At 57.0% G+C, this 18,376-nt stretch overlaps 8 protein-coding genes across 8 annotated transcripts; 5 read left to right on the top strand and 3 right to left on the bottom strand.

The window, feature by feature from the left end:
* Positions 1 to 50: 50 nt before the first annotated feature.
* Positions 51 to 2,082, bottom strand: BO95DRAFT_418595 (LLM class flavin-dependent oxidoreductase). The gene is made up of 8 exons (XM_025584467.1): positions 1,983 to 2,082; positions 1,782 to 1,922; positions 1,499 to 1,709; positions 1,414 to 1,426; positions 1,280 to 1,339; positions 649 to 1,205; positions 389 to 566; positions 51 to 295 (listed from the first exon to the last, which is right to left on the bottom strand). The coding sequence occupies exons 1-8, from the start codon at positions 2,044 to 2,046 to the stop codon at positions 71 to 73; spliced, it is 1,449 nt and encodes a 482-aa protein (XP_025440050.1). The 5' UTR covers positions 2,047 to 2,082; the 3' UTR covers positions 51 to 70.
* A 1,809-nt stretch (positions 2,083 to 3,891) lies between these two features.
* Positions 3,892 to 4,819, top strand: BO95DRAFT_516358 (uncharacterized protein; the record flags this gene model as incomplete). The annotated part of the gene is made up of 1 exon (XM_025591818.1): positions 3,892 to 4,819. One exon carries the CDS (start codon positions 3,892 to 3,894, stop codon positions 4,786 to 4,788), a length of 897 nt encoding a protein of 298 aa, XP_025440049.1. The 3' UTR covers positions 4,789 to 4,819.
* Positions 4,820 to 5,800: 981 nt separating this feature from the next.
* Positions 5,801 to 7,397, top strand: BO95DRAFT_501872 (MFS general substrate transporter; the record flags this gene model as incomplete). The annotated part of the gene is made up of 3 exons (XM_025591025.1): positions 5,801 to 6,019; positions 6,071 to 6,174; positions 6,227 to 7,397. The coding sequence occupies 3 exons, from the start codon at positions 5,801 to 5,803 to the stop codon at positions 7,395 to 7,397; spliced, it is 1,494 nt and encodes a 497-aa protein (XP_025440048.1).
* Positions 7,398 to 7,819: 422 nt separating this feature from the next.
* Positions 7,820 to 8,626, bottom strand: BO95DRAFT_445087 (uncharacterized protein; the record flags this gene model as incomplete). Its single annotated transcript, XM_025587058.1, has 3 exons — positions 8,126 to 8,626; positions 7,960 to 8,036; positions 7,820 to 7,851 (listed from the first exon to the last, which is right to left on the bottom strand). The coding sequence occupies exons 1-3, from the start codon at positions 8,359 to 8,361 to the stop codon at positions 7,823 to 7,825; spliced, it is 342 nt and encodes a 113-aa protein (XP_025440047.1). The 5' UTR covers positions 8,362 to 8,626.
* A 516-nt stretch (positions 8,627 to 9,142) lies between these two features.
* BO95DRAFT_418589 (uncharacterized protein) lies at positions 9,143 to 10,515 on the bottom strand (the record flags this gene model as incomplete). Its single annotated transcript, XM_025584466.1, has 3 exons — positions 10,314 to 10,515; positions 10,021 to 10,252; positions 9,143 to 9,928 (listed from the first exon to the last, which is right to left on the bottom strand). The coding sequence occupies exons 1-3, from the start codon at positions 10,466 to 10,468 to the stop codon at positions 9,143 to 9,145; spliced, it is 1,173 nt and encodes a 390-aa protein (XP_025440046.1). The 5' UTR covers positions 10,469 to 10,515.
* Positions 10,516 to 11,138: 623 nt separating this feature from the next.
* On the top strand, positions 11,139 to 12,193 carry BO95DRAFT_418586 (class I SAM-dependent methyltransferase; the record flags this gene model as incomplete). The annotated part of the gene is made up of 4 exons (XM_025584465.1): positions 11,139 to 11,334; positions 11,391 to 11,411; positions 11,479 to 11,628; positions 11,681 to 12,193. The coding sequence occupies exons 1-4, from the start codon at positions 11,182 to 11,184 to the stop codon at positions 12,191 to 12,193; spliced, it is 837 nt and encodes a 278-aa protein (XP_025440045.1). The 5' UTR covers positions 11,139 to 11,181.
* A 389-nt stretch (positions 12,194 to 12,582) lies between these two features.
* On the top strand, positions 12,583 to 14,476 carry BO95DRAFT_501856 (MFS general substrate transporter; the record flags this gene model as incomplete). The annotated part of the gene is made up of 6 exons (XM_025591024.1): positions 12,583 to 12,613; positions 12,661 to 12,857; positions 12,910 to 13,219; positions 13,291 to 13,905; positions 14,049 to 14,118; positions 14,170 to 14,476. 6 exons carry the CDS (start codon positions 12,583 to 12,585, stop codon positions 14,300 to 14,302), a joined length of 1,356 nt encoding a protein of 451 aa, XP_025440044.1. The 3' UTR covers positions 14,303 to 14,476.
* A 582-nt stretch (positions 14,477 to 15,058) lies between these two features.
* On the top strand, positions 15,059 to 18,284 carry BO95DRAFT_516354 (uncharacterized protein; the record flags this gene model as incomplete). The annotated part of the gene is made up of 4 exons (XM_025591817.1): positions 15,059 to 15,392; positions 15,447 to 16,222; positions 16,270 to 16,858; positions 16,906 to 18,284. The coding sequence occupies 4 exons, from the start codon at positions 15,059 to 15,061 to the stop codon at positions 18,282 to 18,284; spliced, it is 3,078 nt and encodes a 1,025-aa protein (XP_025440043.1).
* Positions 18,285 to 18,376: the final 92 nt, after the last annotated feature.

Here is an 18,376-nt window from a genome sequence, read left to right as displayed (position 1 = left end):
AGACATCTTTCACTTTCACAACCATGCAATAAATCTTATTCACAGGCACTGTAATGTCGATCTAGACGAATCACTCCGGAATCCGATGCTCCTCCGCCGCCACCCCAGCCCGCCACCGATACTTGGCGGCGGGATGATCCTGCGGCGGCCCCGTCTGACCCCTCCGGCCGTACAGGTTCTCGCGATATGTGCCCCGCGGCACCGCGTAGTCCTCCCAGAAGAGACCCCGTTTCCGCAGCTCCGGCAGCAGCAGGTCGATGATATCCTTGAACGAGCCGGGTTTGATGGCGTATGCCTGGTGCTGTCAGCCTTTTCTATCCGTACCCCTACCCCTACCCTTACCCCCTGACCGAGAACCCACGTAGAAGTAAACGCAAGCAAGACCTACCAAATTAAACCCATCGACATCCGCCTCGGCGACCCACCGCTCCATCTCATCGGCCACCTGCGCCGGCGTGCCGACGGGTGTCGCCCCCAGCCCGCCGACGGTGATATGGCGGCCGACGGTGGCCTTGGTCCACTTGGCCACTTCGGGGGTGGCTTTCGACCAGCCTTCCACGGCGGAGCTGCACACATGCCATCATCTCATTAGCATTCCCTGCCGTCACCCAGTCCCCCCACCCCCAAATTTCAAAAGGAGGAAAATACCGAATAGCATTACTCTGCACCCCGCGCAACTCCTCCTCCTCGCCATACCGACTCAAATCAATGCCCGTCCACCCGCCAAACAGCGCCAGCGCGCCTTCCACATCCCCGTAGCCCTGATACTCCTTGAACTTGTTGCGGGCCTCTGCCTCCGTCGCCCCGAGGACGGGACACAGCAGGGCCAGGAACTTGATGCTCGTGCCGTCGCGCCCGAACCGCGCAGCGGCCAGCGCCCGGATCTCGGCGATGTTGTCCCGGACGACGGAGGGCGAGTGGCCCGCCACGAAGATCGCCTCCGCGTGCTGCGCCGCGAACAGCTTGCCGGATTGAGACGTCCCCGCTTGCAGGATGACGGGCGTGCGCTGTGGTGACGGCTGGCAGAGGTGCGGGCCCGGCACGGTGAAGTTCGGGCCCGTGTGGTCGATGGGCCGGACCAGCGCCGGCGCGGTGTAGATCCCCGTCGTCCGGGAGAGTTGCACCGCGTCGTCGCGCCAGGAGGATTCCCACAGTTTGTAGGTCACGCGCAGGTATTCTTCCGCTGTGGCGTAGCGGGTGTCGTGCTGGACTTTGTTAGTGTCTGGGGCCGAGGGGGGGTGGGGGTGGGGTTGGATTGAGGTTCGGGGGCTAGGGCTACCTGGGGCTGTTCGGTGAGCCCTAAGTTGCGGGCGGCCGAGTCGAGGTACCCTGTTACTACCTATTTCTCTTTTCATTAGATGCTTTTTCCTTGGGCAGAAGGAGAAGGAGATGAGGAGATGGGGGAGTGCGTACATTCCACCCGACACTACTCAACCCCGTTAGCTAGGAACGTAAACACCCCGGAATGACTGCAGAGAGCAACTTAAGGAGATCCTACCGCCCCTTGGTCAAATGATCCACCGTCGACAGCCGCCGCGCCAGGTGGTACGGCTGCTCGTACGTCGTCGCCACCGTCACCCCGAACCCGATGCTCTTCGTCACCGCCGCCATCGCCGGCACGACCACCAGCGGCTCGTTGACCGGCCACTGCGCGCCCGAGGCAATCGCCGGCCCCAAGTTGCGGGGGCCCTTGTACACGTCGTAGCCGCCTGTCGCTTTCTCAGCATTCGACACCCCAACTTTCTAGAAAAGAAACTTGCAAGAAAGGGGTGGGGGCGTACCAAGAACATCCGCGATAAAGATCCCGTGGAACTTGGCCGCCTCCAGCAGCTGCGCCAGCTCCGTCCAATGCTCGATGTCGTTGAAGCGGTGCGATTCGTCCTCCGGGTGGCGCCACAGGCCTGGCGATTGGTGGCCGCTGCCTTTTGGGAGTCAGCTTCGCTTCAAGAGGTGGGGGATAGAGGAGAAGAGGAGGGACTTACACATCTCAACGAAGGCGTTGAGGATGAGGGATTTGCGCGGGCGCGCGGGCTCGGTGGACGTCATTGTGATTGGATTATGGAGAGAAGAGTAATGTCAATTCCCAAAGTCAGATCGTGACGATGCAGCGAGACGCGATCCTATCGAGGTCTTTATAGTGCTTGGTCGTTGTCGTGGTTGATCTGCGTGCGTAGCATCAATGTGGGCCGGGATGGCGTGATAACGAGGGGAGTAGGGCTCATTCCCGGCTCTGGGGTACATACAGTTTGGTGGGTAGATGTCGGGCGATAGATCGACTTGTACTGTACCTAAGACCAAGATATCTACCCGAGAGCAATGCTCAATAAGATCAGGGAATGTGTTGGATAGCTTAGTGGATGCAGTGATTAGGGCTGAGCTTCCGCTGGGCTGCGACCAATGCATTGCCCTACTTTTGGGTCGATGCCGCCAGCGCGCGGCCTCGTCACGCAATGCCCCTCCAACAATTTGGCTGCATTGCGCGCAGGTACAGCTCCATGTCGGCCGAGAGATCACTGTAGCTCAAATTTGGATCGCCAGAGCACCTAATGTGAATATTTGATTGTATAATAAGCTTGCTGATCACGCTAAGAGGGTGCACAACGTGCATCTGGCCGGCTTCAAGGGTCGTGGCGCTATTTCACTAACCTCCAGTTTTCTTGCCATGATGCCGAATCCTATGCCTCGGAACCATGCTAGGAATTTCATATGGTTAAAAGAAACAACAATGATTCATATAGAGGATCTGTCTGGAGAGGGTGGTGACTATAGCCACAGGTGAACCATGCTTCCACCTCCAAGACACCACCAAGTCACCTTCAGCGCAGACTCTCGGGCGATCTGTTGTTGCACAGCATTCTACGATGCAGTAATATGGCTCATATAAGAGGGGGGAAAACACCCTGTATGGAAGAGAATGCCAAAGTTTCAGTATAGCAAGTTTCAGGACAAACACTTGATCCGGCTGATGATGTAATGATCCTGTGGTTGAGTCCCAAAACAATCTATGTGATCGGAAAAATAACTCGGTCTCATCCCAAGCAGTTCTTACTGTAAAAATCAGGCTGCCTGAGAAGTTAGTGAAGGGAGGTGTTATCTCTAAACTTTATATTAATTTACGTCTGCTGTTGAAAAAGGTCGCGATGTTTGGTAGCCTAACACTAGCTTCCATTGAAAACTGTCAACCCTTGAAGAAAAAAAGAAAAGATAGAAACAAGATCCACTAAAGTTGCCGCTATTACCAGGAAGCACATTTATAGCTCTAAATATCTAAACTCAGTGAGTATCCGGGCTCCCACCACAACTCCTAGTTAGTGATTCACAGCTGGACTCGTATGTACACTCAGGCTCATTTATGTTCACAAATGGCACGTGAACAGACCCAGGACGCACAGCGGAAGGGCACCCAGAACAGCCCCCACAGATAAATACAGATTCTCAAACATCATTGGGCATTCCGTATCCTCCAAGCTTGACGCAGGGGGCTATTCAACACCGGCCCTGCTTAGCGCAACGCTATCACATATTAGGGAGCCCTTGGCCTGATCGGAGGCATCACTGAGCCCCGATCCCCGACCCCACTTTGGCCGAGTCGGCCCTGCTTCTTTCCATCCCTCCAATCAGTTGTTGCAATAGAACCGACGTCGTCCTTTGAGGCTTCAAGTGCCCAGTAGCATGTAAGATTTCTCCACCGTTCATCTACTACGCCCAGGGCTTGTTCCTGCTAGTCTGTGTGATGGTTGGTTAACACAGCTTCTTACCCCTTTCTACCTACCTAGCTAGTAAGAGCTAGTCAACCCTCCTATTTAATGTTAAATACTAACGGTTCCTCCTACTTTTGAACACACCCACTTCTCAACCCTACCTGCAGATTACGCTTACCACCAGTAAAAAATGAAAGCCATTCATCTCTGGGTCGCAACCGCCCTAATGGTACCACGGGCTCTAGCGGCCACTGCTACCTCCACTACCTCTACGTCCACCTCCTCCACTGCCGCCGCAAGCTGTACAGCTTCCCTCATCACGACTCTCTGCAGCTACCCGGAACCCGGCGACGACTTTGCCGTCGCCAGCGAGAGCACGGCCAACTGCTGGGATTACTGCAACGCCCACCCTCCGTGCAGCTTTGTGATCTTCGCCGCTGGCAACCCTACCACCGGAACCGGCACGTGCTGGCTGTACCCAGGGCAATCCTACAACGCGAGCGAAGGCAGTTCCGATTGCAGCAGCCCCTACCTGTCCGTCTACGACGAACCCGTGTGTTCGGGCGGGAGCGCAACCACCACCACGGCTGGCGCCTGCGCCGCCACCGCGACTCCCACCGCTGTCGCCTCGGGCTGCGGGTACCCGGCGCCCAGCGACTGCTTTGACGACTGTGTGACCAGTACCGGTGCACCGGACTGCTTGAGTCTATGTGCCGAGGCCGATTCCTGCAGCTACGTTGTCTTCAACCCGGAGAATGCGGACAACTCGACCTATGCCGCGGGCAACTGCTGGATCTACCCGAACGGGACCTACGACGCCGGGTCTGCGACTACTTGCAGCGGTGATCCGGAGCAGTACGTGTACAACAACGTGTGTCCCAAGGCGTCGTCTTCATCGTCCGCGCTTTCGTCATCTGCTACGAGCACTGGAACTGTAGCTACGACTACAGGCTCTACGGGTACCGAAATCGCCGACCAAACTGCGGCCTCGTCTACCAGCAGCGAGAATTCTGCGTCTGCCGGCCTCTCGCATACTAGTCCACTGGCGATAGGCATGGCAATGGTAGTATTGCAGGCCTTTTGGTGAGATTCTTGCGGTAATGGGTGGTTGTTCGGCGAAGCAATGTATGATATAAGGAGCTGCTAGAGTCCTCGAGTAAACTGCCTAGGACAATGAGAGAATTGTGGTATGCTAATCTGCATTCTTCTACTGCACCCAGGCCAACTGGCCAGGTCAAGGCTGCCACCTGAATCTGGCCGCATCAAACAAGCTGCATCTGCCGCTATGGTATCCGAAACACTCGTCTTGTGTGTCCGGTACTACTTGTAGCATTTTGTGGCTAGATGGCCTGGCAATTCCTGCACATTATACGAGCACTAACCTAGCAAGCATGAGGCAAAAATTCGCAGTGCACAGTGGCATCACAAGCTCGTTAACATGTATCACGTCCAGTCACGCGACTGGCAATCAACCCTCAAGCTCATTTTGCTTTTGGTGTTCTTCGACCATAGGTTATTGCGCCACCCGGAGAATAACATCTCCAACTTTGGTTTATAACAAATACCCGGATACAAAGATATATCTCACAAATCAAGGCCTCAAGCATCACCTTGTGCCAATTCCATGCTGATATTCACATATTCACATCGGAAGTAGCAGCTTGTTGTCCAGCTCAGGCAAATGTAATCCACGAATAGCACTGGCCCAGCATCGACAAGAAGGGTTTCACCCCCCGTGCCAGTCAAGCATCCAAGCCATGCCAAGGCTCACCGTCTCGTATTGCCTTGCATGCCAGAGGATGTCCCGGCACGTGGCGTATACCCGGACTAAGTCTCCGCCGGAATTCTGGGCCTCCCCGCGTTTCTGCGGGGATTGCGGGGGAAATCTGGGGTGAAAGCTGCGACAATTCGACGGCGGATACACCCATGTTGACGGGTTCTTCGTCGACCCTGAGATTGTCTACGGTGTTTCCTTCACCGGTGGAGATGCGCAAGGCATGGGTATAAATCGGTAGTCAGGCCTTGCAGGTCTACTACTGCAATGCACTCCTCTCCTTGACCTCCTCAATCAGAACCAACCCACTCATGGAAAGATAGCGATGGCCGCGCAAATCTCAGAGAAGACCAATCTCGCCCTCCAGGCGCAGAAGGCCAGCAACGTGCACGTGGAAGACATCAAGTCCTCTGAGCTTCTCGATGCAAAGGGGGGCAATTACTCGGGAGCCACAGCAAAGACCGATGAAGTGGAAATCCGTCTCGTCCGCAAGCTGGACCTGCGAATCATGCCCATTCTGTGGATGATGTATTTTCTGAATTATGTTGGTGATCGACTACAATACCAGTATGGTCCTCACTAACCAATCATCCAGCTGGACCGCAATGCCATTGCCAACGCGCGTCTCAACAATCTCGAGGAAGACCTCCATCTGGTCGGGACGCAATACAACACCTGCATCTCGATTCTGTTCATCGGGTAGGTGAAGCATATCCCACGCCCACAGCACCCTCCCACTGACCACAGCCAGCTACCTGCTCATGCAGATCCCCTCGAACATGTTCATGTCCTCCCCCAAGATCCGCCCCTCGCTCTTCATGAGCGTCTGCATGGCCAGCTGGGCGATCGTCTCCGCCCTCACAGCCCTCACCAAGAACTACGTCTCGCTGGTCCTGGTCCGGTTCTTCCTCGGCGTGACGGAGGCCCCCTTCTACCCCGGGGCACTCTTCCTGCTGTCACTGTTCTACACGCGCAAGGAGATCGCCCTGCGCATCTCCATCCTGTACACGGGGAACATCGTGGCGACCGCGGTAGCGGGACTCATCGCGGCCGCGACCTTCGCCACTCTCGACCAGAAACACAACCTGAAGGGCTGGCAATGGCTCTTCATCATCGAAGGGGTGGTCACCTTCTTAATCGCGGCCCTGGGCCTCCTCATGCTCCCCGACCACCCCCTCACCACGCGGTGGCTCACCCCAGCCGAGCGCCAGCTCGCCCACGACCGCATCACGCGCGACACCGTCGCCCACGCTGCCCCCGGGCCAGAAACCAGCCGCACCTGGACGGCCCTCCGCGATGCCCTCCGCGACCCCCGCCTCTACCTCCTGGCGTTCATGCAGAACATGCACCTCAGCGCATGCAGCTTCAACAACTTCTTCCCCACGGTGGTCGGCAGCCTGGGCTTCGACCGCACGATGACCCTCGTGCTGACCTGCCCGCCCTACCTCGTCTCCGGCGTATGCAGTGTCATCATCGGGATGGCCTCGGGCCGCTACAACGAGCGCACCTGGCACATCACGAGCAGCATGGGGCTCGCGGTGATCGGATTCGTGATCGCGTGTCTGACGCTCAACACGGCCGCGCGGTATCTGGCCTGCTTTCTGTTCGCGAGCGGCGCGTACGCGGTCAACTCGGTGATCCTGGGGTGGGTGTCGGCGACGCTGGGCCAGACCCCCCAGAAGAAGGCGGCCTCGCGGTCCGTGGTCAATGTCGTGGCCAATGCGTCGTATGTCTACACGGCGTATCTGTATCCGAAGAGCGACGGGCCGCGGTACCTGGTGGCCATGTCGGCGAATGCGGCGTTCGGGGTGCTCACGATTGCGAGCGCGTGGGGGTTGCGGGGGTGGCTGCGGCGGACGAATCGCGCGATTCGCGAGGGGAGGGTGCCGGGCGGGGATGAGCGGGTGTTGTATGCTTATTAGGTCTTTTTGGATGTCTGCATCTAGAGTGGTTTCGGGGAGAATGGAGGGTTGTGTTGTGGATGTGTGCGGTGGTAGTGTGAGCTTATGTTTGAAAGTCATTTCTTTCCTTAAGATAACACCATATCCTTCATGATAAGGAGCGACATTAGACCCAGTGGAGATAGATACAGAAAATTTCCAAGAGAATTCCCACTCGCAAATACTTAGGGCCTCACTTTTCCTCCCAAGAGTGTCTCCTCGTAGCACGACATAATTAAGCACTATGCCGTCCACACCAGCCAAATAAAAACACAACAAGATAATCACCAGCGCCTCCCCAACTGGTATAAAGAGTGATTGCTTTGAGTCGTATATTTCAAAACCATCCAAAAGCCCTCCCCGACCTTCATAGCGTGACCAGAGAGCCTCAGCTCAATATCGAAGCCCTAGATCACGCACTCAACCGTCGATCCATCTAAGCACGAACCATTAGCCCAACCCAATCCAGTCCAGTCCAGTCCCATCCACCTCTCCTCCCTCTATCATCCCCATCAACCCAAACCAGAAAAGATGAAGAACATACCGCACCGCCTGGGCTTATCCTCATCCTTAACCCATCCCCGGGGCGTCTTGAACCACTTGCCGGACTCCTCGCCGTTCCTACCCCAAATCCAATCGTCAGCAATCGCAATCCCAGTCACAAACACCTCACCCTAAACCTCAATAGACGTCAAAGGAGGGGGCCATACTCATAGTAACAGAACGAAGTAAACGTCGCCCCGAGAATGGACGTGCCGTTCTCCGGGCTCGACGCGCAAGGGAACTTGTAGTAGGGGTAGGACACGCGGACCTGGCAGGGGTTGGGGTCCTTGCCTCCACCACTGCCGCGGGCCGTGAGGCTGCTGCTGCTGTCTTCCGCCGGGGCGGCGGTTGCGGCGTTCAGGGCGAGCGGGAGGAGGACGATGGCGGAGATTGGGGATTTCATGATGCAAAGAAGAAAGTGGCTTGTGCTGGGGTAGGAGTGGAGTGTATATGTGTTGTGGAATTGTGTGCTGATATCTGTTCGGATGTGGTTGTTTCAGTTTGGCGTGGGTTGGAGGGGTTTTTATAGATCTGGCAGCATACTATGAAGAACAGCTTCAGGTGAGACTGAGGGTCTAGATTCGATAGTAGGATGCGGGCATCATCATCATCATCATCATCATCATCATCATCATCATCGGTCTACACAGCCTCCTGGCCAGCCCAGGGCTGCACCTTTCTTAAGCCATGGGAACTGCCACCTAGTGAGGTGATCTGCGCAGATTTATGGTTTCGAGTGGTCCGTGCTCGGGTCTTGGCGATGGGCGGATGGCAAAACAATAAGGTTATGACATGTTGCAGATCCGCGACCGAGTACGCCCGCCGGGCGGTAGTCTGGGCCATCGGGGTGGGATGCTTGGCGTATGTTGGTATATTCCACAAATAGAGGTAACCTCGAGATCTAGATCGGTTTGGATTGCGTCTCTTGGCGATGCGAAAGACTGGCTAGCCTCCTATCTTTCACCTTTCACTAATGCATTATGTCATCTTGGCGTAGTCATATAGTGGTCACTAAATGTGGCAACCACTATTTGACTGATGATACTCCGCATTCCCTATTTAGTAGTTTGATGTGTTTGAGAATCATCTACCTGCTGCGTGTCTCCTCAGTATCCATCCACCTCTACCTCCCAACTAGACCAGCTATGATCCCAAGACCACAAGTGCATTCTCTTACACACCCACTACACATCTCCACCCCTCCCCATCCACCGCCCCTTGACCCTCTGCGTAAACGCCACAAACTTGGCCACGCCCACCGCCGCCTCCACATGGCCCTCCGGATCCTCGACCTCCTCCGGAAACGCGATCCCCGTGCCATACAGCCCTTTGACCTCGTCACTCTCTTCCCACCCCCGGACCCGAAACCCCGACGACCGCATATCAAACTCCAGACTCCCATCCACCCTGCTCCTCTCCACATACATCCTCGGAATCGGGCCGCGCTCATACCCCACCGCCCACACCACATGCGTACACCGCGGCAACCACTCCCAGAACGCGGCCTCCTCATTCTCGCCATTGTCGACGAACCGCACGATCCCCGGATCGGGGGAGCGCTCCAACACCTCGCGGGCCCATTCCGCCGTCGCGCCTTTCAGGCCGGTGTTGTCGAAGATGATTCCCTCGTCGGTGTAGATGGCGTATTTGATGGGACGGCGGTGGAAGTTGAGGATTGTGATGGCGCGGTGGGCGGGGCTCGACTGCGCGAGCTCGTAGAGATTGCGCACGACGAGGATGCCGGAGTGGGAGTTGCCGATTACGGCGATGGTGGAGGGTTGGTTGCCGGGGAGCAGGGACGGGAGGAGCGAGCGGCGCATGCAGGTGTCCAGGTCTAGTTGGTGGAGGTTGGGGTTGTATTTTTGGTGGGTGGTGGGGGTGCGTGGGTGCGCGCCGGTGCTGAGGATCGTGCGGGCGGTCTGGATCGGGTTGGGTGAGGCGGGTGTGGTCGTTAAGGTCCAGATGTTCTTCTGGGGGTGGTGGTTAGCTTTGCTGTGGGTTCTCGCTTGGGGAATAGAATGAATGAGAATGAAAGGGGTAGACAGGGAAGGGGGAGGCCCACGTCAAGATGCGCTTCCTCGACTGTAGCGGTCAGTTTCTCGACCTCCGGGCGCGCGAGCAACCCCTCGATCAGCATGCAGATCATGTCGCCGGCGACGCTGAGCTGACAGGTGGTATTGCGGTCCATGGCTTCGAGGGCTGTGACTGCGTTGGGGGACGGGGTGGAGTCGGTGATTGAGCGCAGGGCTTGGGAGGAGTTGATGGCTTTCAGGTAGATTGCGACGGTCGTGTTTCTGGATGTTCGTTAGCAGGATGAACACACGTCTGATATACCCCTAGGGAGGAAGAGCTTACGATGAAATCTCCCGGTACAGGCTGTTCAATCGTCCACCTTGCCAGGCTGGGTCGACCCAGAGGACTTTTTGAGCTCCCGCGTCGAGCAGGGCTGCTACGGCGGCCATGCCCCCGGGACCGGCGCCTACGACGACGGCGTCGTATGTGGTTGCCATATTGAAGGTGTCGAGTCTTCAAAATTGACCTAAGAGGCTATGGGAAGACTGCACTGATGGAACGATTCCTGCTTTTTCGTCTATGCAGAGGTAATTTGCCGCGAGTGATATTATGACATCATCGGGGGTTGCTCGGAGGTTGCGGAGAGACTCGCTTGGCACAACACAGAACACATAAAACTCTAGTGTTACAAATATTGAGCTAGGCTCTGACACATATTGTTCATATGCTACTATCCCACCTAGATATATTGCTTACGGCTAGAACTTATGAATGATTGATATGCAGCAGCTGTAACAGTTAACGGGAATGCCTGCTGTCTTTGGCCGATCTCCGGCCACTCCAGCTGCTCCCACGGTACAGTATAATCCATGACGGTGGAGGTGTGCCTGTTGTGTATATATACATCAAACACCTGCTTGCCCACCTCAGGCCAAATGCTTTACCCAGTCATCATAGGATTCGAGAACATATGTGGGAATGTTGCACAAGCATTCCCCTGAAAATAAGGCCGCTGCGATACCCTTGTGAGAGGCGGGCACCGGCCTTGGTTCCCCGATTCGGATCAATCAGATAAGCCTCGGGGATAAGATGTGGGGTCAGCCTCAGCCCGCAGCCCACAGCTCACTCATCCCACCAAACTTCTTCATCTCCCCTGCCAAACATTATCCCAAATTAAAAAAATCCCCTTGGCGCCAAGCACACATACACCATGGCTGAATCCAACGTGCAAAAGGACAAACCCGCCGAGCAGTACAGCTGGTACCAGCCCGACCTCGCACAGGTCAAGGAGCCCGCCCGGACTCTGCTGGCCGAGTACAGCAAGATCCCCGAGGAGAAGATCATCAAACATGTCAAGGAGGTGGTGAGTGAGCACCTGACACCCTCAAGTGTATGATGATCTAAAATAGAGACCTACAGCGCGACCGCGCCTTCGCCGTGGTAAGCCACCCTTCCCTCCTCTTCACAACACCCAGATGTGCTAGCACTCAACTCACCAACCCACCAGTTCCCCTACCCCTGCATCGGATCCTTCCGCTTCCTCGACATCACCATCTGCGCCTCCCCGGCCTACCCAGAGATCCTCTCGCGACTCAAGACCTCAGACGAGACATACCTAGACCTAGGCTGCGCAATGGGCCAAGACATCCGCTACCTGGTAAATTCCGCCCCAACCCTGCGCCACCACCACCCCAACTGACTTGCCCAAGATCCACCAAGGCGCCCCGGCCTCCCGCCTCTACGGAAGCGACCTGCACCCCGAGTTCATCTCCCTGGGCTACGACCTCTTCGCCGACCGCGCCACGCTACCCACCGAATTCATCCCCAGCGACATCTTCGACCCCTCCTGCGCCCTTCTCACTCGACTGACTGGACAGGTCGATATCATCAACGCCGCCTCGTTCTTTCATCTCTTCGACTGGGCCACGCAGGTGGCGCTGGCCAAGCAGGTCATCGCGCTGCTGCGCCCGCAGAAGGGGTCGCTGCTCGTCGGCCGGCACGTCGGGGACTTTGACGCGGGGGAGCGCGCGGACAGCGAGCTGGGCAATACCTACTACCGGCATGATCTGGCGTCATGGCGGCGGATGTGGGCGCAGGTGATGGCGGAGACGGGCACGGAGTGGGAGGTCGACGTGCGGGCGGAGGAGTGGGCGGACGTCAAGCAGAATCGGCATAATCGGGAGAGTTCGTTCAAGATGGTTTTTGTGGTGAGGAGGGTTTAAGTTGGGTGCTTGGTGGTGAGAGGGCGAGAGGGAGAGAAGGGGGGGTGAGGGCTTAGACGACGTGTGTGGTCAAGGTTGTAGGTGGATGAGGGGAGCGGGTGGATAAGAGGTCACTCGCAGGGACACTGGCAACACAAGCAATTTCAGTCTTGTTGATTTTTGTTTGGTCGTCTTGAAGGTGAGCTGTGTATAAGGTCCTCAGTCGCCGATAGCTTTATCTTATCACCCCGAAGGTTGTCCCCAAGGTCCCTGTACAGTACACGTTAATAAGAAATGAGCCAAAATATTCCTCACCAGATTCACCATCGTCACTTTTTTTTTTCTCTCTGTTTTTCTTTTCCTTCAGACGAAGACGAAGATGAAGCATAGCGATCGGGAGAGCGTCAGTCATGTTCGCCGTGATATGCGGACCCGGAAGAAGTACGCAGGCCAACCACCCCAGCAAACACAGCTAACCACCAGCAGAGCGGACTACCTCGTGCTCCCCCTCCTCGCCACCGGCTTCGCGACCTACCAAATCGACCGGACCAACATCGCCAGCGCATTGACTGGAGGCTTCGCCTCGGCCATCTCCGTCGACCAGAACACCATCAACCTGGGCAACCAGCTTCTGTTTCTGGGCGTCATTCTCTTGGAGATTCCTTCCAACATGGCTCTACAACGGGTGAGCCGTTCCCATCTCCCGATCCCACAAATTATACTGTTGACAGTACTAGGTTGGCCCCCATCGCTGGATTGGTGCCCAGGTCTTCATCTTCGGAGTCCTCGCCGCCCTCCAAATCTTCATCCGTAATCGCACAGGGTTCCTCATCACGCGGGCCGTGCTCGGCCTCGCGGAGGCAGGGTACATCCCGGCCGCGATGTACACACTCTCCACCTGGTACACGAAAGAACAACTGACGAAGCGCATTGCGATCTTCTTCTTCGGGATGTTCGGGGGTGCAGCAATTGCGCCGCTTCTGGGCGCCGCGCTGCTGAAGCTAGATGGCCGGGGCGGGTTAGCGGGGTGGAAGTGGATATTTCTGGGTGAGCAGCATTTCCCGAGCTCAACCCCCACATCCGAGGATTTGAAGCACAGCAATGCTAAGAAAATGCAGTCGAAGGTCTCTGGTCTATTATCATGGCCCTCCTCCTCTTCATAAGCCTTCCGGACCGCCCTCCCAGTCCCCGGGAATCCAACTCACCCACAACCCGCAACAGCAACCGCGACAGCGGCAGCAGCAACAGCAGCAGTCTCGACAAGCCCACCCCCGACCAACCTCCCACCTCCGCCGCGAACGAACGCATCCCCTGGATCCTCGTCTACAAGACCATAACCAACACCGCCAAATGGCCGCACTTCCTCGCCACCGGCTGCGTCTTCGCCACCTGGAGCCCGCTGACCACCTACACCCCCAGCATCATCATGTCCTTGGGCTTCAATCGGATCGCAGCCAACGCCCTCGCCGCCATCGGCAACCTCATCACCCTCCCGGTCATCTTTCTCTTCGCCTGGCTGAGCGACGCCACCGGGAAGAGGGGGTGTGCCGTCCTCCTCGCCATCGGCAGCTACCTCATCGCGCTGGTGGTGCTGCGCGCTGTGCAGCCGCATGTGGGACGGTGGGGGCATGTTGGACTGTGGACGATGGTCAACGGGTTGGCGGTCGGGTATCACCCTGTGCATAATGCGTGGATTCAGGTGAATTGTGGTTCGGCGGGGGAGAGGAGTATTAGTGTTGCGTGAGTTTTCTTTTCTTTCTGGCGGTGGGAAAGAGAGGGGTCTGAGATGGTTTGCTGACCTTTATGTTAGGTTGTGTAAGTTGCGACGCTGTGTGTGTATGTGCGCTGAGTGCTGGATACTGATTGTGTTTCCTAGTTGTTATGTCTGCGACCGCGGGGCTGATGGCGGGCAGCCAGATCTTCCGGGCGGGTGAGGCGGATGATTTGTAGGTTATCGTGAGAAACAAGGAGTGGGATTGCGCTAATGTGAGATCTAGTTATCCGAGGGGGTTGGTGATTATGATTGTGCTGGTGGCGGTGGGGTTTGTGTTGGTGGTCGTGCAGATGGGGATATATCGGTTTACTGATGGAAAGAAAGGTAGGCCAGTGGAGCAAGAGTGCTGGGAATAGTGCAATTACCTCAAAACCCCAGTCTCGTTCCCTGCGGCTTTCAGCTATCATGATGACTTTAGACAATGCGAGAGGGGATTCCTCGGAAATTGGCCTCGTCCGATCCTGCACGACACGGTCTAAGTGCAACCAACCTCTGTTGGGAGTGGTCCTCTCGGGAGAACAAGACGCGAGGCCCTGGTCATCGAGGTACCAGATGTCAAAATGGTCAGATCCCCCGCATTCTTCTGTCTAAATGCTGGTACTTGAGTGGTCCAATGTGCCGATGTGGAGGACGAACAGCCGACCCCGGAATTCCCACCTCGGCACTGCAGGATTGCGGGGCCCCGCACGAACCTCACCAATCTCTGGTGACCCTGCTATTTTCTTGGGAGGGTCGTCAGGTACACCTCAGCACATCTTTCTGGCCCATCTTGACTCGCTCGAATGAGGCGGAATCCAAAGGCTACAGTGGGCGGGTTATGTTGGGGAAGGTGTTAGATCGTATCACAAGAAAGCGGTCGACACGAACCGACGACCAGGCTGGTTCTTTTTTTGGTTTTTGCAGTGCCTGTAGCTGCTGCAAGCTGCTTGATGAGTGATATGCACTTATGTCTTGGCTGCAGCTAACTCGGTTGATCACTATGCCGAAGGTACAATCCTGTCGGGTTATCCGAGCTTGCACCTTTCCTCAAGGCCAGGCAAGTATAAAGTCTCAGCTTCGCGGTGGGATCTTAGATTCACGCAAGATGTTGAGCAGCTGGTCCTCAAGTAAAAATGCTGTCTCTGCTTCCGCCCATTGTAGCAGCCCTAGTTGTGCCGGGGACTGTCGCCCGCGGCACCAACGACCAGGTCCTGGCTGACCTCGACTACGGGACCTTCCAAAACCCGTCGAACCTCTTACGGCCGCGCTTCCGGTACTGGGTCAACGATGCCTCTGTCAGCCCCAGCACAGTCGAACAAGACCTGAAGGATATCGCGAAGTCCGGTGCCGGCGGCCTTGAACTTCTGGGATACTACAACTACGGTGATTCCGACAACTTCGGGGGCGGGTTGCAGGCGCCGCTGCAGGCGGACTGGACGCAGTACGGGTTTGGAAGTCCGGCCTGGAGTGAGTTCTCGGTCACCTAGTTGCCTTCCGTATGACACTTAGTGATATGTCCAGAGAACCTCTCCCTCACGGTGCTGCGGACAGCAAAAGAGCTCGGGCTCGTGGTCGACTTCGCTGTCGGCCCCAACCAAGGGGCTGGAGTCCCGGCGCCATATCACGATGAAGGCCTTCTTTGGGATCTGGCCGCTCACAATGCCACTTTCTCAACTACCGATGGCTTTGAAGGAACGCTGCCGGGCTGGGGTATCGGTCAGCTCGTCACCGCGGTGACGGGGTCGGTCAAGTCATCCGGTGGCAGCGTGAAAGTCCTCGCCGTGGACTCTCTGCACGACATCACAGACTCTGTCAGCAGCAGCGGACACGTTCACATCCCATCTTTGTCGTCGTCAGCCACGACGGAGAGTCACCTCTTTGCGTACTACCTTGTCCACGCGGACTACCGGGAGGTCCAGAGTCCCGCTGACGTGCCCGCTGCCGTGCCGCAATCCCCCGTCAAAACGTGGTCGGAGAATGGGTCTTGGGTGGTGGACCATTTCTCGGTGGAGGGCGCTCACCTGATGGCCTCGTTCTGGCAGCAGTCACTGCTGGATGCGGAGATGTGCGATCTTCTACGCGACGTAGGGAACTACATGTGGGAGGATAGCCAGGAATACAAGGCCGCCACCTGGTGGACTCCCCGCCTCCCGCAGGTCTTCCAGGCGAATCGCGGGTACAGTATCGCCAAGTATCTCCCTATCCTGGTGGGATCGGGCGTGCAATCTTCAAATGTCACCTACGTCACGGATGAGGCGGACGAGGGGAAAAGTCATGCGCAGGACTATGAGCAGACTGTGCGTGTATCCCTGCTTATCAAGGTATTAGGGCTAATGTGCAGCAGTTGACGGAGCTGAATGCCGAGTATCTGAGGGCACTCACCGAGTGGTCCAACAATCTGGGAGTCCAGTGGTCCTCCCAAGTTGTCTACAACATGCCCATGGACATGCTGGCCAACATCCCTGCCGTCAACGGCCCGGAGACCGAAACCCTGGGATTTAGTAACTTGCTAGACGGGTACCGGCAATTCGCAGGCCCGGCTCACCTCGCCGGAAAGCGGATTGTTTCTAGTGAGGCGGGCGCGATCATGGGATCGGTGTATCAGGAGACTAATGATGAGCTTCTTTGGGGGCTGAAGCGCTCGTTAGCTGGGTCGGTCAACAACTTTATCCTGCACGGATGGCCCATGGGCGGCAACTACGGCAACACGACGTGGCCGGGCTTCACAACCTTTGCGTACCTCTTCTCTGAGATGCACGGGCCGCGGCAGCCTGCCTTCGAATTCTACTCGGACTGGGTGGACTACGTGGCGCGGAACCAGTGGGTGGCGCAGATCGGCATCCCGAAGGTGGATCTTGCATTCTGGGCGAAGAACACCACTGAATATGAGTCGATTTCGACGTTGTACGCGGCGAGTGATCTCGAGGAAGCAGGTAGGTGACTTGCTGCAGTGGGGACTAGGCACCTGCTAACGGGGTAGGGTTCACGTACGAATACCTCAGCCCTGACAACTTCGATCTTCCGGAGGCATATGTCGCCCACGCCAGCTTAGCGCCGAATCGTCAGGCTTTCAAGGCTCTGATCGTCCGGGCGAACGAGACTCTAACGGTGGCCGGCGTAGGCAAGCTGGTCAAATATGCGCAACAAGGTCTTCCGATCATCTTCCCAGGTGGCTTGCCCTCCACCTTCAGTGGATATGATCCCACGGGCCAGGCGCAGGCGCTACATCTCCTTCAAAGCATCACCTCCCTCCCCAACGTCCACCTCGTATCCGACCAAAACCTGGCTCAAACGCTTGAGTCTCTGCACATCCAGCCGCGGACATCCACCGCAACCAACAGCACGGTGCACACAACCTGGCGCTACGACCCCACCACCAAGAGCTCCTACATCTACATCTTCAACGACGGCGCCGGCCAGCGCGTCAACAGCACCGCAACCGGAGCCATCACCTTCGCGACGACCGGCACCCCGCACCTCTACGACGCCTGGACGGGCTCTGTATCTGCAATAGCCATCTACAACCAAACCTCCACGCACACGACCATCCCCATCAACCTAGCAGGCAACCAAACCCTCATCATCGGCTTCCACCATCCCCGGAAACCCAACCCGCCATCACCACTGCACATCCCCATCCCCAATCCAGACACCCAGACCACCACCCTCCCTGAAGCAACAATCTCAACCAAGCACAACAAAGCCACCCTCACCCTCAAGCGCACCTACGACCCCTCCCCCTTTCCCCTCCCCCTCCCCCTGTCCACAACCACCAACAAAACCCACCCCCTCAACCCCATGCTCACGCCCCCCATCCGGCTCACGAACTGGACACTAACCCTCGAATCCTGGACCCCACCCTCGGACATCTACAATATCACCCCCGGCCCGACCCGCACAAACACCACCTACCCACACCTCACCACCCTCCTCCCCTGGTCCCAGCTCAGCCCTGCCCTCCAAAACGTCTCAGGGATAGGCTACTACACCACGACCTTCACCCTCTCGGCCCACCACACGCAGCAAGGCGGGGGCGGCGCGATCCTCGACCTCGGAAAAGTCTCGCATGCGTTCCGGGTGAGGGTGAACGGCCACGCGATCGGGCCGGTGGATCTGAGTGCGGCCAGAAAGGATATCGGGGCGTGGGTGAGGGCGGGCCGGAACACGGTGGAGGTGGCTGTGGCGAGTCCGTTGGGGAATGTGTTGAGGGATTACTGGGGGGATATCAAAAGTGGGGGGAAGGGGGCAGGAGTGACGGGTGCGTTGCCGGCGGTGGCGGAGTATGGGTTGGTCGGAGTGGGGTGGGTTGTGCCGTATGAGGTTGTGGAGGTTGAGGTTGGTGGTGGTGGGCTTCGGTAGGGTGCTTTGGGGGGGCGCGGGGCGGTTATATGCATTTTGATAACCATGATTCTACCTTTGGGGTAGAGCTTTGTTGTCTGAGGGTGTAGCAA

This window comes from Aspergillus brunneoviolaceus, assembly GCF_003184695.1.
Source record: "Aspergillus brunneoviolaceus CBS 621.78 unplaced genomic scaffold BO95scaffold_53, whole genome shotgun sequence".
NCBI classification, from domain to species: Eukaryota; Fungi; Ascomycota; class Eurotiomycetes; order Eurotiales; family Aspergillaceae; genus Aspergillus; species Aspergillus brunneoviolaceus.
Note: the sequence above shows the minus strand (reverse complement) of the source record. Positions and strands in the feature narration are given on the sequence as shown.

Excerpts from the sequence above, each read along its gene's own strand:
- BO95DRAFT_418595 (XM_025584467.1), bottom strand. The coding sequence starts at position 2,046 with ATGACGTCCACCGAGCCCGCGCGCCCGCGCAAATCCCTCATCCTCAAC. Across the intron at positions 1,710-1,781 it reads CTTTATCGCGGATGTTCTTG|GCGGCTACGACGTGTACAAG; the intron begins GTACGCCCCCAC and ends AGAAAGCGACAG. Across the intron at positions 296-388 it reads ATGTCGATGGGTTTAATTTG|GCATACGCCATCAAACCCGG; the intron begins GTAGGTCTTGCT and ends TGACAGCACCAG.